Source organism: Monomorium pharaonis, chromosome 8 (assembly GCF_013373865.1).
Source record: "Monomorium pharaonis isolate MP-MQ-018 chromosome 8, ASM1337386v2, whole genome shotgun sequence".
In the NCBI taxonomy this organism is placed as follows: domain Eukaryota; kingdom Metazoa; phylum Arthropoda; class Insecta; order Hymenoptera; family Formicidae; genus Monomorium; species Monomorium pharaonis.
In genome coordinates this window covers 8,698,556-8,717,087 of record NC_050474.1, presented here as the reverse complement: position 1 = coordinate 8,717,087, position 18,532 = coordinate 8,698,556, and the positions used below count along the sequence as shown (strand labels likewise).

General features: G+C 29.9%; 1 protein-coding gene and 1 long non-coding RNA gene across 3 annotated transcripts; one reads left to right on the top strand and one right to left on the bottom strand.

The window, feature by feature from the left end:
* Positions 1–1,291: 1,291 nt before the first annotated feature.
* Positions 1,292–8,817, bottom strand: LOC105831836 (6-phosphogluconolactonase). Of its 2 annotated transcripts, XM_036291033.1 has the most exons (5): positions 8,538–8,817; positions 7,091–7,291; positions 5,063–5,346; positions 4,451–4,569; positions 1,292–1,848 (listed from the first exon to the last, which is right to left on the bottom strand). In XM_036291033.1, the coding sequence occupies exons 1-4, from the start codon at positions 8,668–8,670 to the stop codon at positions 4,459–4,461; spliced, it is 729 nt and encodes a 242-aa protein (XP_036146926.1). In that variant the 5' UTR covers positions 8,671–8,817; the 3' UTR covers positions 1,292–1,848; positions 4,451–4,458. The 2 variants fall into 2 exon arrangements, with proteins under 2 accessions (XP_036146926.1, XP_036146925.1); XM_036291032.1 differs by lacking the exon at positions 1,292–1,848 and having other exon boundaries at positions 3,784–4,569; positions 8,538–8,816.
* Positions 8,818–10,692: 1,875 nt separating this feature from the next.
* On the top strand, positions 10,693–11,474 carry LOC118647131. Its single transcript, XR_004964446.1, has 2 exons — positions 10,693–11,096; positions 11,198–11,474. It is a non-coding gene; the product is annotated as an uncharacterized LOC118647131 (long non-coding RNA).
* The last annotated feature ends 7,058 nt before the right edge of the window (positions 11,475–18,532 follow it).

Below are 18,532 nucleotides of genomic sequence, written 5' to 3'. Positions count from 1 at the left end.
AATAATTAAACAAGAATGTTTTGTTTCTATGTCTTATATGATTATTTCAAAAGTATAAAAGATTATGGGTTCAGATTTTGACTTGAGTGTCAGCAAAAATACGTTTTATTACAATATGTACAAGTTTCGATTTAATGTCGACCTAAAGGATTCCGTTTTAATTGGAAGGATGGAGAATCGAGTTATACATTTACACTGTGATATGTATATGACTGTAAACTTTCCGCATGATTTATGATCACTTTGTAAATTATAAGATTATTGCCCACAAAATTATGTAAAGTAACTTGATCTATTGATATATTATGCATTTTGTATGAAATAAACCATTTTGTGTAACTTTGTTACAAAATAACATTTTTTAATTTCATCTTTAAATCATGTTTAAAGACGTCATTTCATATTTTTTTAATCGTATAGATTAAAAAATTTTTAGTTAAAAAAAATATGATTAAAATTCAAATAGAAAACATTAATTTTTTGTAGTAAATAAAATCTTATGATTTTTTAAATAATATTCTATATAAAACATTTAAAATGATTTAAAAATTAAAAAATATTTTAATTAAATAGTTAAAACATTCTATTTTATATTTTTTCATATATTTTTTAATATTCTGCAATAAGACATGATACAGATAATTAATTTTATATTTTTAATTCTATTTTTTATTATTAAATTTAACTATATATATACAGGGTGTCCCAAAACATACTGGTCAACGCTCGTAAAAAGGTAGAAGGGATTGAGATGAACATAAAAGTCCAATATTGTCTTGAGTTAGATCCACCAACAATCGAGATATTAACGTATGGAATCGGCAAATAATTTAATTAATTTCTATCGTAATTGTGAACAGTAAATTAATGAAAGCTTATCATACATTCACGATAGATTTTTTCTTCCGTGTTATGGCTAGAGCGAATCGAGCTTTTCTCTCAGCGCGCTCTCATTCGCATAATTTGAAAAATTAATACCTCGACTTATTGGTGGACCTAACCTAAGATCTAACCAAAGACAATATTGGACTTTTATGTTCATCTCGATCCCTTCTACCTTTTTACGAGTGTTGACCAGTATGTTTTGGGACACCCTGTTTTTATATATATATTTATAAATAGAAAAAAAATGTGAAGGAGCTTCAAACCGACAAAATTTTGAACGCATATGCGTGAATATATAATACGTTCATGAAATTCTTGTTTAGTATCATTAGCGAATTAATGATTTAGATTTTTTTAAATATTTTTTTCTCTTACACGCGCGCGCGCGCGCGCGCGCATTTGTAATGTACGTGTATTCTATGTATTATAAATGTGTATTAGTTCTATGTTATTATAAACATGGATTTTTATTAACTAAGAACTAAAAAGAAAAATAGTGATTCAGTGGATCAAGCTTCTCACATAATGTGATGGGTAATAATCGCTATATTGTTATGAATCATGCGGCGCTCGGTTTTCACCTCAAACTTGTTAGTACTTCATATATATAGGATGACTTTTTAAACAATACGGGCAATTTTCTTGTAAACTTGTAAGCGAAATATCAAATGTTTCGGATAAAAGTTGTATGGTTTCGAGGGAGCCGTAAGATAGTACTATTAGTTTGACTTTTGATGTCATGGAATGGTCATTTGCAGATCACGTAAAGGTTATCTTCAATTTCTTAAATGGAATCTACTATTTTCCATTACATATTCTTGTAGCTTACCTCGAGAGCTTTTCAAAATACTATAGTTAAGTTATTTTTCATTAAGTATTTTTCGAATTATAAGGCTCCATATCTTGTCTTGACTAGCTGGATCGTATCCGGATCTTGCCTTGCTGGCTGGATCGTGTTCGTATCTATAACTCAAAAAATACTTAATGAAAAATAGCTGTAAATTTTTTGGAAAGCTTTCGAGATAAGCTACAAGAATATATAATGAAAAATGATAGGTTTCATTTAAGAATTTGAAGGTGACCTTTATGTGACCTGCAAATGACCGTCCAAGGTCAAACTAATAGTATCATCTTACGCCCCCCTCATACAACTTTTGTCTGAAACATTTTTTGATATTTCGCTTAGTTTGTGAGAAACTTGAACGTATTGTTTAAAATGGGTTATCCTGTATATAAATTCGATTTTACCGGCCGTTGCGATTTACTATTATATATTCCGGTTACTACGATTCATTCCCCTAGATAAGTTTTATGAACTTACAAACTATGTATAGTATGTATTTAAACATGTATTATAAACATGTACAGTTAGACATATGTTATTTATCGAATGTTTGGGGAATAACGATATGACTCGTACACGATAAGTACATCAGTTACTATCAAAAACAACGTAACGAATAACAATAAATTATGAACAAGAAACATTTAATTTTATTTTATCTTATTTAAATCCTGTGTTTTAATTTGTCCACTATCTAATTCAAATTAATAGAAAGCTCAAGACACAAAAGAAGAATTAATGAAGATATAATATGATTACATTTCTATGTAATGTTCTTTCAAAGAAAAAAGAATTTTTACTAGAAATCATCTTTTTAAGCCACATCTTTTAAATAAGTTTCACATTTATTTAATTTTGGAAAATTATTAAAATATATTTATCGTGAATGAGTTACTGGATCAAACATGATTGACACCTTTTTATAGCAAAAGTGTAAATGTTAATTTATATATGTGTACATATGTGATATTATACACACATTTTACACACGTATATATACACACACAATGTGTTAATTGCTATTTATTATTTATGTGCAAATTAATACACACTTGCACATTTTTGTTATACTGGACGTCTTGAAAAAAACTAGTGAATAAAATGATAATTATTTTTATTTATCTCATCATTATTATAATATTATAATTAATATGTATTATTATATCGGTTATTCGTACAACAAAAATTTGCAATAAAACGAGAGGTTCCAGAATTAAATATACAAAACAATAAAAAACATCGTATATATAAGCGATCTTTAATTTATTATTCACCTTCAAAATCCCAAAATTTTTGTAAGAGCTCTGACAATAAAATTTATAATTATTTTGTTATGAAGATAAAAAAAATGAAACTATGAAAATATCACATACAGCTCACGAACACTATATATAAAAGGAGATTATACTTTGGTTTGGTAATAAGATAATTGCTCTGACGCTATAATTATGAATTATTGTCAGATCTCGTATAGAAGATTTAAATAAAATCACAAGCTGATAAGAGAAAATAAGAAAAAATGTGATCTTACAATCCAAAAAGCAAAACAAGTTTTAATAATATTTCTGATTAGAATCTAAATTATATAAACAATTTTTTTAATATCAATTATATTATTCATTAAAATATAATGAAAGATATTATGTATACCATAAATGGACAATATAATAAATTTATCAATTTTTCAATTTATTTAAAACATTTTTCTAAATTTTTTATTATATATCACAAAAGATGAACTGTATATCTGTAAATATTTTTTTCTTCTGTGTTCATCTGCGAAAGAATATACTTTCGTACTTAAACCACTATTTTCAACATTCTTATAAACATCTTATAAATCTTACAATAATTACAAGATAAATATCTTATTATATTACAAGATAAAAATCTTACAATAATTACAAGATAAACATAAAAATTAAACTAACGATTTTTTAAACATTTGAAAGAAAAAACTAATGTGTATGCTAAAAATAAAAGAAAAAGATTGGTTTAAATAAATTCTTCTAGAAGATGGAAAGAAGAAAAGAATATGACGAGGGAAACTAACTTGGGCAAGAATGGGGAATTCTTAGTCGAAGTAGATCAGAATTTTACTCCTTTTGAGCCTATTTTAGATATGGAAATCTGGTATTTATTAAATCAAATTTTTTAGATTTAATTTAGTCTTTTCCCTTAAAAAAAGAAGCATTGTAAAACGATACTTCCAAATATTTATAATAAAAAGTTAATTTGAATTCTATATCTTAGTTTATTAATATTTTTTAAATCCCTTTTTATAAAAGAGAAAATAGATTAAGGAAATCAATTACTTCCTTACATTTTATTCTCTCTCTTATTAAATTAAATATTTTGTTGGGGATACAAAAAATTTTTATTACTTTCTTATTAAACATTATCTTTTTACAATATGCAGCTTGAATTACGACAATAACAATTTACACATTTTTTATACAAACGACAATATTGAGCAATATCAGTTGAAAATTGAATTTTCAATTTTCTCACGAGTCATTTTCGCACGCCTTTGGTACGAGCATGTAACGCTTATTCATATTTTATCGACTTTAACAGTAAATTATAACGAAGAAACACATTAAAATATAGAGTTAAAGAAAAATTTAAAGAAACGATAGAGTTATAAGACGATCATAATATATAATAGAATGTCGTAAAATCGGTGTATTCTTGTATATTAATAATCTTATGCTATCCCACCTCACATTTCAGTCTGAGTTGAGTAGCCTACCCGCTTCTTGGTCAAGCAGCCAGAAAAGAGTGCCATCAACCGGTTCCACTCTGGTAGCTGGTAAATCTTCCTTATCTCTCAAGACTCTCTAGGAATAATAATAATAATTTAAATGCAACTAAATCTTCACATTTTTTAAATTTGTTTCATTATTTCTCACACTCATCTTTTGCGCAATTCCATAATATTAATAAAATTTACTTTAATCTTTTAGTATGTTTTAATTATACGAGTCAAGTATAAAGTAAAATAAAAAATTTACTTGTTGAAGAATTAAGTAATCGAAAAAATGATAAATTCTTAAGATGTATCGTAATAGATTTACTATCTTTGATTGTCTTTATTATGACTATTTTCCTGAATCTAACTATTATTAATACCTGAATATTTTCGGAGAAGTTTTATTCGAAGGTTTTATTAAGTATTAAAAATAGTAAAAAAGTTGAATTATATATATATAATTCAACTTTTTTACTATTTATCTTAATTTTAAATCTTAATCTTTTAAATCTAACTTCAAAATATTAATTTTAAAGTTACAATGTTAGGTTACAGAAAATCATGAAAATTCGAATAATTACTTTGACGATCTCGGCTTTGCCAGCACCAGTAACAATAAACACGCACATGCGTGCGTTATTAATGACCGGCATGGTGAGGCTAATTCTACTGGGTGGCGGTTTCGGCGCGTTTAATTCCCATGTGACCCACATGTTCTCATCATCAAGGGCCCGATGACCCGGAAAGAGTGAGCATGTGTGTCCATCTGGACCCATGCCTAACAGCAGGCAATCGAATCTCGGTAATCTGTCCGGCGGGAAGAAGAAGGCCATTTTTTTAATGTAATCCTTCGCCGCGTTCTCGGCTACAAATATAAATAAATAAATGAATAAATAAATAAATGGCAAATAAACAATGCGAATAATATTAAATTATAAAACTATACATATATATAATGTATTATATATATATATTTTTTTTATAATACGCTGGCACAAAAAAAACGAGACAAAAATTTTGACCGAATTTTTAGGCAATCTTCAAAGTGCAACTTTACGAAAAATCATTCAAATTACATTACTTTCTTTTAAATTAAAAAGCAAAGACTCTACTTTGAGAATCCCTAGGTGAAAGTTTGATTTGTTAAGTGTGATCCTTTGTATTGCATGAAAACCAAACATGTTTTTTTATTGAAAAAAGTAAAAGTTTGTTATCATTTTTCACAAGTTTCTCGTTAAAATCATGGTAATATTAATTCATATTCTTAAAGTTCATTCTTTTCTAAGCAATTAAAAAAAAACATGTAGATACGATGTTTTTGTTGATTGCATACGAGTTTGAAATTTGCACTGCATTTTAGGGTATTTTAGCGAATAAATACGGCATTTTTTTAATATCGTGAGTTTTGAATATCAATATAATATTGCACATTGATTTTATTCGTGTTTAACTCAATCATACCGCCGTCATCAGAGTGACCCAATGTGCACCACGTGGAGATTGACGGTCGGATTTTGTACACCATCATGTGGCTCTGAAATTCATCGGTGGAAATTTGCACTTACCGATCTGAATATAGCGGATAGCTGACATGCTAATTTTATTGAAGTCAACAGAAGTTTCGCCATTTTAGCAGCCTGCTCACACATAAATATACATATACTCATACATAAAAAATAAAAATTCAAATTTTATTTTAAAAATCGGCCTTTTTCAGGCCGATTATTCACATGATGTGCAAAATCCAATCGTCAATCTCCACGTGGTGCACATCGGGTCACTTTGATGACAGCAGTATGATTGAGTTAAACACGAATAAAATCAATATGCAATTTCATATTGATACTCAAAATTCATAATATTCAAAAAATACTGTATTTATTCGCTAAAATACCCTAAAATGCAGTGCAAATTTCAAATTCGTGTGCAATCAACAAAAAACATCGTATCGACATGTTTTTTTTTTAATTGCTGAGAAAAGAATGAACATTAAGAAGCTGGATTGATATTAACAAGATTTTAATGAAAAAATGATAACAAATTTTTACTTTTTTCAATTAAAAAAAAAACATGTTTGGTTTTCATTCGATATAAAAGGTTCTCACTTAACAAATCAAACTTTCACCTAGGGATTCTCAAAGTAGAGACTTTGCCTTTTAATTTAAAAAAAGTACATTGGATGATTTTCCGCAAAGTTGCATCACTTTGAAGATTGCCTAAAAATTTGGTCAAAATTTTTGTTTCGTTTTTTTCGCGCCAGTGTGTGTGTGTGTGTGTGTGTGTGTGTGTGTGTGTGTGTGTGTGTGTGTGTGTTTATACACATACAAATAAAACTTTATAAGAAAATACATAATAAATTAAAATACCACAAAAAGAAAAAATAAATTGTAAGTATATGTGTATATATATATATATATATATATATATATATATATATGCGCGCGCACGCACGCACGCACGCACGCACGCGCGCACACACACACACACACACACACACACAAATAATAAATTATAATAAACAAGCTAATATACCAATACAACAAATAAATCAAGATAAATGATTAGATTGATATACTTTTAAAAATAGAAATAAATTACATATTAAATACCATTCAGTTCTGGATCAATCTTTATGAATTGGTCCTCAGTAATAGGCACTTTTCCGATTAAACAACTTTTGTAAAGGCCAAAATTTGACTCGGAGTCCTCTAAAGACACTATTCGTTCGTCGCAGAAAAAGAAGCGCCATTTGCTCCAGTTGGTTGCAATGTTGGGCAGAGACTTGGCTAGTAGTTGTACTACTGAACCGCCTGTAATAAATTAACAATTTAATAATAATTTTCTTGAATCTTTTTAGATTATTTAATATATATGATATAGATTATTTAATATTTATGAGAATTATAATCTTTCTAATCATTAACATAATTTACAATAATTAAAATACTTTTTAAATTTTATCTAAAATTTGCTTAGCCTTCATATACATAATTAATTGATTAATTAGAACAATAACTAAATCGATTCTCTTAGATGTACATTTCTTTCATTATACGTATGTTCCATAGACCGTCAGAAATTAACATTGTTTGGTTTCACACGTATAATATATTTCACAATATCAACCCAAGTCATGTACAAGCGGGATACATAAACAGATGATCGATCATACAATCTGTTGATCCATATTTTTTTTGAACTACACCTTTCTGCACTTTTTCTTTAAGATTTCCAGAATGTACAAAAATTCATTACAATTAGTTCGAAAAAATAGTATTTTACTGTTCAATAAATAATTTCTAAATCTTTTCAAACAATTTCTGAATTACTCTTAAATAATTAATAATAATTCATTAATTTATTATATTTACCAACAAAGTTTTTTATAATTTATATAAATACATAAAAATGTATTCTATAAATCGATTATTGATAATAATTCATAAAAATATCAAATAAAATTTTTATTATACATATTTATGGATGAAATTTTCAGGCAGGAGCATAGACTTTTGCATAACGCATGAAAAAATCAGTATCCCGTATTTCTTTTCCCAAAGATAGAAATAAAGATATCTGGTTAATTTTCTTATATATTATGCGTTATATGTTATGCAAAAGTCTAAAACTAAAAAATAACATTAAAAATGATAATAAAAAATGGCCAATGCTTACAATTAAATACGGATTTCATATTAAGTGCAGAAAGTGTAGATGGAAAAAAGATAAGGGCAGATCAAAGGGCAAGTATAAAATTGCTGAAGTACAACTCTTATCAAAAACATGTAAGAATCAGAAATTTATGAAAAAAATATTCCGATTTATTTATAAATAAACAAATTCAAGGTTTATATTTTCGCGCGCAACAGCACGAGAAATGTATCACTTTATGCGAAACTGAAAAAAACGAAGAGTCATTCTGGCATGATTATATCTAAACCTGAACATTTTATTAAAACCAAGGCACGTAAAAACTTGTAATGCGAATAGCAATTAGAGCGAGACAAAATTATATATATGAAGACAAAATTATGTATTAAAAATTCATGAAATCACCTGAGACGCCAAAACGAAAGATCTGATCGTCGCGCGAGATCGCGTCGTCGGCGGCGCGAGCGATAAGATTAGAGATCCGAGAAAGTAACTGTTCCTCGTCGACGGCCACCACTACCTCCGTCATTGCGTGCATTTCTTCGTGCGCAGCTGAACGAAAGCGAGGTTATCACGAATCATGTACTCTTTCAAAGTCCAACCAATTAATGCGGTCATGGAATGCTGGAAGTTATGACATGACCATGACTCAGGATTGTAAGAAATCGCTTTCACAATACAACGATGGTAGGAGGTAACATACTAAACAAAAAGTTTCTGTCGAAAACCAATGAGCGTTAAGGCCGGAAGCTCGATTCTTGAATTCATTCGCAAGAGTAACGTATTCGCAAATTCTGTTCTTACCGAAAAGTTGGAAATTTATTGGCTATCGTATGGCTTTTAACCAATAAACTTGCAACTTTTCTGTTAGAGCGGGTATTTAAGACCCTCACACATGAATTGACATAACCGTAACAGTAAGGTTTCGACCAATCACGTACCTAATTAGCCGGTTACGGCAGGTTACGGTTATGGTCGCCCAATCCGACGCATCAAAACCTTACGTTATGGTTATGTCAATTCATGTATGAGGGCCTTTACGCATACGTTTCTCTTGCGAATGAATTCAAGAATCGAGCTCCTGGGGCCCGATTCTTGAAGTCATTCGCAAGAGAAACGTATACGCAAATATTTGCTCTAACAGAAAGTTGTAAGTTTATTGGTTAATAGCCATACGATAGCCAATAAATTTCTAACTTTTCTGTAAGAACAGAATTTGCGAATACGTTTCTCTTGCGAATAAATTCAAGAATCGAGCCCCTGGGGCTCGATTCTTGAATTTATTCGCAAGAAAACATATGCGCAAATACCCAAGTAGTGAATTTAAGCTGACCAGCCAATGATTAAACACATTCACTAGTTATTTACTATTTGATACGCGTACCAAGTGCTCGGTGTAAACTAGGTCAGTGATTTACCGGAAACAATATGGAGTATAGCGACAAGCATTTGACAATAAATGAAAATTTATAATAAAAATCTTAGTAATTTCACATTAATGCTAACACTCCATGCTCTAGTTTACACCGAGCACTTGGTACGCGTATCAAGTAGTGAATTTAAGCTAATCAGCCAATGATTAAACACATTCACTAGTTATTTACTATTTGATACGCGTACCAAGCAGTGGTGCAAGATCGTGCGATTTCTCGCGCACGCGCAGTTACTCACCACGCATGGAGCTGATCACATGACCATTCAGTCAGGCTCGTATATACGGGCAATTTTAATGGCACTTCTGGCGATTAACAATACACATAAGCATTTTTATTTAAATATAAATATATAAGTATTGTATATATAAGATAATATAATATAATATGGAAAATACTAAAGACTCCAGAAGCCAAAGATTTCAGAAACCAAAGGAAATGCAAAATAATTAATCCATATGTTTGTTATTAAAATAATTTTATTTAATTTATTATTTAAGATATCTTTATTTATTTAAGATAATAAATATATTTAATTCATTTCTTAAGTTACTTATTTATTACAATTTGTATATTTTTATTAAAAATTACACAAAAAATTGTTTAATTACTTTGTTGAAATGTTTGTCATATTAATATTTTAATTATATTTTATATATTGATAAATATTTATATGTAAATTGTTTTGTTATATGTATTTGTTTTGGAATATTGGTAAGGTTTTCTGCAATTTCCCTTACCCATGCAACAAATGTTGATATTCATGAAGTAAGTAGGTTGCAGACGCACTTAAACTTTATTATTAGTATTTATATGCCATATTATTTTATTGATAAAGATTTTTGTTCCATTTTTTACATTTCCTATACGTTTTTTATATGTGTGTGATTCCTAGACTTTCCTGTAAAGATCCTAATAATACCATTCTCTTCAAAAGAATACGTACGCTACTGAGTGGCTGTTCGGACTGACGTTACTGCGCGTGCGCGAGAAGTCCCACGATCTTGCACCACTGGTACCAAGTGCTTGGTGTAAACTAGTGGTCTGTTCTTTCTAGCTGCACTGTTGCACTGGTGCAATAACCCAATAAACATTCAGATGACTTTTGGAGGACTTGTAAGTTATCTTTTTTAAAAGCTCTTTAAGATGTCTATAAAGTTGTCAATTTGACATCTTTTTGACGTCTTGCATGCAAAACTTAACTTTTTAATCACCTTTGAAAGATGACTTTTTTGACGTATTGAAAAGTGATCTTTAAAGACATCTTTTGTAAGTTGTCTTCAAGTTGTCCAATTACAGAACTTTAAGACATCAATTAGAGAACTTTGCTAACTCGAGTGAGTTTTTCGAACGCAGCTCGAGAGAGGGTACTGCACAACATAACCTAGAAAAAATAAGATATAAAATTGCAGTCATTGAGTGTTAAGTATCGACAGTTATCGTGTATATACGTGGGATATTAATTTAATAATAATTATGTTGAAAAGAAAAGGTATCGAAAACTGCATGAAAAAACATATCAAAAAGATTAGTAAGTATAATTGTTTAATATTTGCCCTAATGTGTATATAATTTTGTACACGCGCGTGTGTACATCATAAATTTACATTAATTTATATTATTTCTTTTTAGCTTATATCACGCAAGTTTTCTACTACGGATGAAATAGTGAGAAAACGAATACAACTTTGGCTGCAAAAGTATGGTGATCGTATAAATTAAGCTCAGGAATGAACAGTGTGACCCAACAATGAAACAAAAGTTATTTTTTATTAAAATATTTACTGTTTTAAATGTGATATTCTTGACAAAATTATTTTGTTTAATACGCTTATAATTTTCTAAATGTGATGTTTTTGTAATGTGTAGACATAGTAAATATTGAATATACGTGCAAAAGTGTAACCGCTCACTGAACTGCTATAAATAGCAATTGAAGGTGATTTATTGGATTATACTTTCAAAGGTATACCTTTATTACTTATTTATAAATAATTACTTATTTATCAATAAGAACCAGTCATTTTCAATTGCTATAATATTATAGCTGCTTTTAATGAACAATTATGAATCTGAATATACTCAATATTAATGAAGTAATCATATTTAATGTTATATATAATTTTATATTTATTTTGTTACTTTATTTTTAATATTTTTGAATTTTTGATATTTTGTTTTATATATACAAAAATAATATTTTATTTTAATTAATATATTTATATATATATAAACTTGTAAGAGATATAAACTATGTTTATATAAACTTGTAATAAAACTTGGTTTGTAATAATAAAAAATAATCAATTTTGTTAAATAAAAATTTACCATCCTATGAAATTTATTACCATGCATATACATTTATAATTACATATAAATATATATGATTATAATCGTAACAGATTACATATGCAATAATAATAAGTTAGAATAAATACATTTTTTCTTTAAAAGAGATGTATTTAAATAATATTTTAATTCTTTTAAAGAAAAAAAGTATTTATTCTAACTTATTATTATTACTGCGTATGTAATCTGTTATGATTATAATCATAACCCTATATCAGGCAACCTAAAGATATCTTTTTAGTTCTCCTAATGTTGACTTTTAGATAACTTCCATAAGAAGTTATAAAGATCAAAAGTGCTCTTTAAGATGTCTAAAAGACAACTTTTTGGATGTCTAAAAGACGACTTTTTGGATGGACATTGGACATCTTTTAGTAATACTAAAAGATATCTTTTAGATATCCCGAAAGACATCTTTCATCATATAAAAGTTAACTTAATGAGCGCTTTAAGACAACTTTTTGTTTACTGGGAAGTTAAAGTAAGACAAGTATATTTTGTCTCATTCTAACTTATTGCACCAGTGCAACAGTGCAGATAGAAAGAACAGACCATAGGTCCATGTATGCGATGAGCTCCGGCAAACGCATGCGGTGACCAATCAGAATTCAAGCGCTTGCTGTGACTTGCCGAAAACCGACCTGCGCCTGGTTGCTGATTGGTCATCGCATGCGTTTGCCGGAGCTCACCGCAGACATAGAGGGTGTTTACGATAATGGCTATCCAAGTAATTTTCTCTAGAACCGAAATATATGATAAGCACAACCATCTACTATCATCATGATTCGTGACAACTCAATGCTGTCCGGTATAGCCAAATCATCACGAGCAAGTTGTGAGTTGCAAGTTCCGTGAGTTTGTAGCAGGTAACCTAAAAAGTACGACATAAATAATTTGATTATTACAATTAAAAATAATCTGTTTTTAATGTATGGTAAGATTATTAACTTTATTAAAATAGTAATTATATAACACAATCATGTATTTTTAAAGTATTGTCTAAAGTAATATTAAAGAGATTATTTTATTTACAAATATTTTATTTATTAATTTGTCTATCAAGTTTCTATTATAACGTATATCTAACACATATCTAACGTATATCTGTTTACAGTATATCTTAATTTACTATGCACTTGTATTACAAATTAAAAAAATTTATTGTAAACATTATTATTAGTTTCACATTAGTGAAATATTCATGCATAATATTTATACATAAAGATATATGATTTTTTAAAATAATGATAACACCATGCAACTTATCATTAACAGTTGTTACAAGAAAGAAAAATATTTATACTTAAATTTTTATTTTACTTGTAATCTAAAAAATATTATTAATAATGATTTATTTAGTAATTTTACATAATTTATCTCATTTGTTTCAAAGTGTTAACATCATCCGTTTAATAAAAGATGACTTTTCTAATATATATGTTAGTTAATAAATAATAACATTTATTGAGAATCAATGTTTAATTAAAATATTATATTAGGTTTTGAAATAATACCGTTATGATAGAAACTTGATAGACAAAATAAATATTTGTAAATAAAATAATCTCTGATATTACTTTAGACAATACTTTAAAAATACATGATTGTGTTACATATAATTACTATTTTAAAGTTAATAATCTTATCATACATTAAAAACAAATTATTTTTAATTGTAATAATCAAATTATTTATGTCGTACTTTTTAGGTTACCTGCTACAAACTCACGGAACTCGCAACTCGCAACTTGCTCGTGATGATTTGGCTATACCGGACAGCATTGAGTTGTCACGAATCATGATGATAGTAGATGGTTGTGCTTATCATATATTTCGGTCCTAGAGAAAATTACTCGGATAGCCATTATCGTAAACACCCACTGTGGTGCTTTCAGGAGTAGCATGGGAGATGCGTGTAGTGCAGAACCGTGATTGTGACAGATGGTGCATGAAAGACCAAAATAACCTCGCAGAGATGACAGGTCAGCAAGACACAGGTTAGTGCTAAATATGAAACTTTAATGAGATTATTAATTTAGGATCTTTACAATACGAGTTACTGTAAACTGTCTTTGCTGTTTAATTTTGACTGCATTTACTATATAAAGATTATCTTTCTTATAAAATTATGTGATATTTACTACATGTTTACTTTAATAATTAAATAAATAAATAAATAAAACCAGAGTTGTATTTATTAATTAATTTAACACTAAAGTCATTTGTGTTGTAAAGATCCTAAATTAATAATCTCAGATCAGTCTTTCTATAATAGTATTGATATTACAATGTGAAATAATATTATTATCACCAAAATACCAAGAATAATATGAGATGATTATTATTTCTTAAAGGATACAAATGTATAAATACTTTTTTGTAAAGATTTAATGATCATACAGACCCATCAAAAGTAAAAGATTAATTACTAATTAATACAGACCTATTAAAGGTAAAAGATTAATTACTAATTAATCTTTTATTTTTGATGGATCTATATAATCATTAAATCTTTACAAAAAAGGATTCATACGTTTATATCTTTTAAGAAATAATAATTCTATATTATTTTGGTATTTTGGTAATAATAATATAATTTTACATTGTAATATCAATACTATTATAGAAAGACTGATCTGAGATTATTAATTTAGGATCTTTACAACACAAATGACTTTAGTGTTAAATTAATTAATAAATACAACTCTGGTTTTATTTATTTATTTATTTAATTATTAAAGTAAACATGTAGTAAATATCACATAATTTTATAAGAAAGATAATCTTTACATAGTAAATGCAGTCAGAATTAAACAGCAAAGACAGTTTACAGTAACTCGTATTGTAAAGATCCTAAATTAATAATCTCATTAAAGTTTAATATTTCCCCTACAGCATGAAATATTGCTGCAACGTTGCAGAAATATTGCAATAGTGCATAATATAATCAATATTGCAGAAATATTGTAGCAATATTACAAATATAATATTCCCTAGCAAATGTTGCACAATATTGCAGCAATATTACAAATGTAATATTTCTTAGCAGATGTTGTGCAATATTGTAGCAATATTACAAATGTAATATTTCCTAACAGATATTGCACAATATTGTGGCAATATTATATTGCAACCGTGCAAAATTTATTTCCGTATAATCCGTATTTCTTAATCTAGAACTAACAATAAGTAATATTTTACATAGTTTTAAGGGACAAATAAAAAAATAGAGCAGGATATTTTTATTTTAAATTTTTATGTAAGATTAGAGCTAAAAGATACATAGATGTGCAACAAATTCTGTAATCACGACAGCGTTGCGTCCCATACTAGATTGAGTGAAGCAAGTCCAGAAGATGTTCACTTTGACTTATATATATAATACATCAATTAAACATGTGTGAACCATACATGCATGTGTAATTCTAGCGTATAAATTGATCAGGATGGGCATTTTTTGGACTTGCTTCATTTTAATGCTTACTTAAATCTAGAATGGAACGATATTCGATATCCGTTGGTGTATGTTAATTTAATTAATTACTTTTTTAATTAATAATTTTTTAAATTATTGTGCCGTAACGGTATGACAATAAATTCATTTTCCGTTTTTCGTATAATACACATCTTACATATTATTTGATTAATTTAACCACCTGCAACATTTCCTTCATATTGCGCATTAACGTTTCAGAAATATTACAGCAATCTTACAAGAAATATTGCAGCAATATTGCTGAAATATTACAGAAATCTTACGGGGAATATTGCAGAAATATTGCAGACATATTGCACAATATTGTTTTGGAGCGGACATAGGAATATTGCTGCAATATTGCAGCAATATTTTCAGCAATATTCCAATCTTGCAAAATAATATTTCTGCAACGTTGCAGCAATATTTCATGCTGTAGGGGTTAGCACTAACCTGTGTCTTGCTAACCTGTCATCTCCGCGAGGTTATTTTGGTCTTTCATGCACCATCTGTCACAATCATGGTTCTGCACTACACGCATCTCCAATGCTACTCCCGAAAGCACCACAGTGTTGTCAACTTCAGAAATAAATTTATGGATTCTAGAGATTTTCCATCATTGCCAACATTCTCCCCTAGTTTTTTATGGATTTTGGCTCCTTACCTCATTGCTCTAGTTTACACCGTTAAATCGGTTGGTACCCGTACCAAGTTGGTACTGTAAGACCTAGATTTAAGCCAAGATTATTAAACTGTACAGGTTGTCTCATCCGGATACTTAACGCTGATTGGTCGTGACGTCAGTGGTGGTGTTATTTATCTTTGTCATACTCATTGCTATTCCTCTCTGTTTTACCAGCGCGTTTTCCTCTCTGCTCAGCTACACTTGTGTAGCTGCACTTGTATCAGCTACACCTGGAATCATTTGAACAGAGAGAGAGACTTACACTTTCTAAGTGTAAGTGAGACAACTAAACTCCAATGACGTCACAATATCCCCTCTTGCTGCGAGACCCCGCGTCTAAAAGGTCTTCCATGAGACAACCTACAGTTTAGTAATCTTGGATTTAAGCAACCATAAATAGCAACCCTAGAATAAGGTTGGTAGCACTAGAGTGGCGTGCGAGTCGCGTAAGAGATGGCGTGCAACACTGAAGTAGATGGCGTGAAAAGTAAAGACCTATAATTAAAGATGCGCCAATGGCCCCCCACCATGACTGCTATCCATCATCTTGTACCCATACGGGGACTGGATGGGAGCTGGGGCCAGGGGCTGGGGTCTGGGGTCTGGGGCTGGGGTCTGGAGTAATGGAGATAGTAAACAATGCGAGCCTGCTCCAAGTTGTAAGCAGCCATATAACAGATGCAAATTTAATTTTTCTTGTTCTTCCTGAGTGTACCGTCAAAATATAGTGACCCTCGAGAGTGCAGAGATTGAATTACCTTATAATTTCTGACACATATTCCTTTAACCTATACTGCTCAACACAGAGCACTCTCCCCTCTTCCTCGCCCAGGGTGGGTACGCAATGGCGGATAAACCATGTGATTCAAGTGACCAATCAAAATTGTGTTCGCCATTGGCGAATCTTTGATTATAGGTCTTTAGTGAAAAGATACTTTCGGAGGCATGCTCGCTGCTCCGGAGGAACCGGCAGTCGGAGTCAGAGAGAGAGTCGTAAGTCGTAGCGGAGAGAGCTCTTGTGATACCCGGTGAAATACTGTAACAAGTACAAATATATATATACCCAGACAGCACACGGATATCCATATGACATCCATAAGACGTCCTTAACGGATATTGAGGATATCCAGAGGACATCCGTTTTACGTCCTTTGGACATTCTGTGGACGTCCATGGGATATTGGTTTATGAAACTGGTGGACATGCTATATCCGTAAAATATGTCCGATGGACGTTCTATGAACGTGATAAAAAGCGGTATTCAAAATTAAATTTTAGGGTAATTAAATAAAAGGGTAAAAACAGAATAAAATATATAAATATAAATATTTATTTTATAAATTATATTATTCTTTTGATAGATTATACATTAAACAATTTTAATTAAATAAGTATCATACGTATAATATTAATTAAACAATCAGCTTAAAGTATTTTGTAATTATCACATACACACATATATATAGTGTGTATCCATTGTTTAACGATTACAGTGGAACAAATATTCTTTATATTGCAGACAATGACTGCAGCATGCGAGTGATCTCGTCTAGGCAACAAATGATTGTAACTCGTCAACTATAACAGAAATTAAATTTTAAGTTTATACACACACATACACACACACATATATATATATACATATATACATAGGCTACAGAGTAGACTGTATAAAATTTTATTGTGTGCCATTGGCTTTGCCTCTACCTGGTTGATCAATTCGTCAATATATTCCATCACAAACTCGTCTTTAACGAAAATGATGGTGCTCGGCCGACGCTTGCTTGCTCGTAGGCTCTGATTGTTCCCGTTGCTGCAATCTCTAATCTCGTTGCTGTTCTTTATCGAGACCTTCGTCTTAATCCGCGTACACTTCGCCGTCGTCTATTACCATCTGTAATTATACGTCTAGAATTCGTCGCTGCTACCGTGTACACGTAACCGTTCTGTTTACGTACGTAGGTCAGAGCCTACGAGCAAACGAGCGTCGGCCGAGCATCTATCATCATTCTCGTTAAAGGAGAATTTGTGGTGGAATATATTAGCGAATTGATCAATCAGGCAGAGGCAAAGCTAACGGCACACAATGAGATTCTTTGCTGCTCTCGTAACTTATAATTTCTGAAAATTTTTAGGATTCTTACCTGGGCCCCTATTCTTGAATTCATTCGCAAGAAAACGTATGCGCAAATACCCGCTCTAACAGAAAAGTTGCAAGTTTATTGGTTGAAAGCCATACGATAGCCAATAAATTTTTAACTTTTCTGTAAGAACAGAATTTGCGAATACGTTTCTCTTGCGAATGAATTCAAGAATAGGGGCCCTGACTGTGTAAAACATGCCGATAACCAACGAAAACCTAACCACTACTACGGCCATATTGCTTTTTAGTTCACTTGTGCATGCAGATGGTGTTGGCGGAGCGAGTACAAATAAGGATAGCATATGGACATACAAA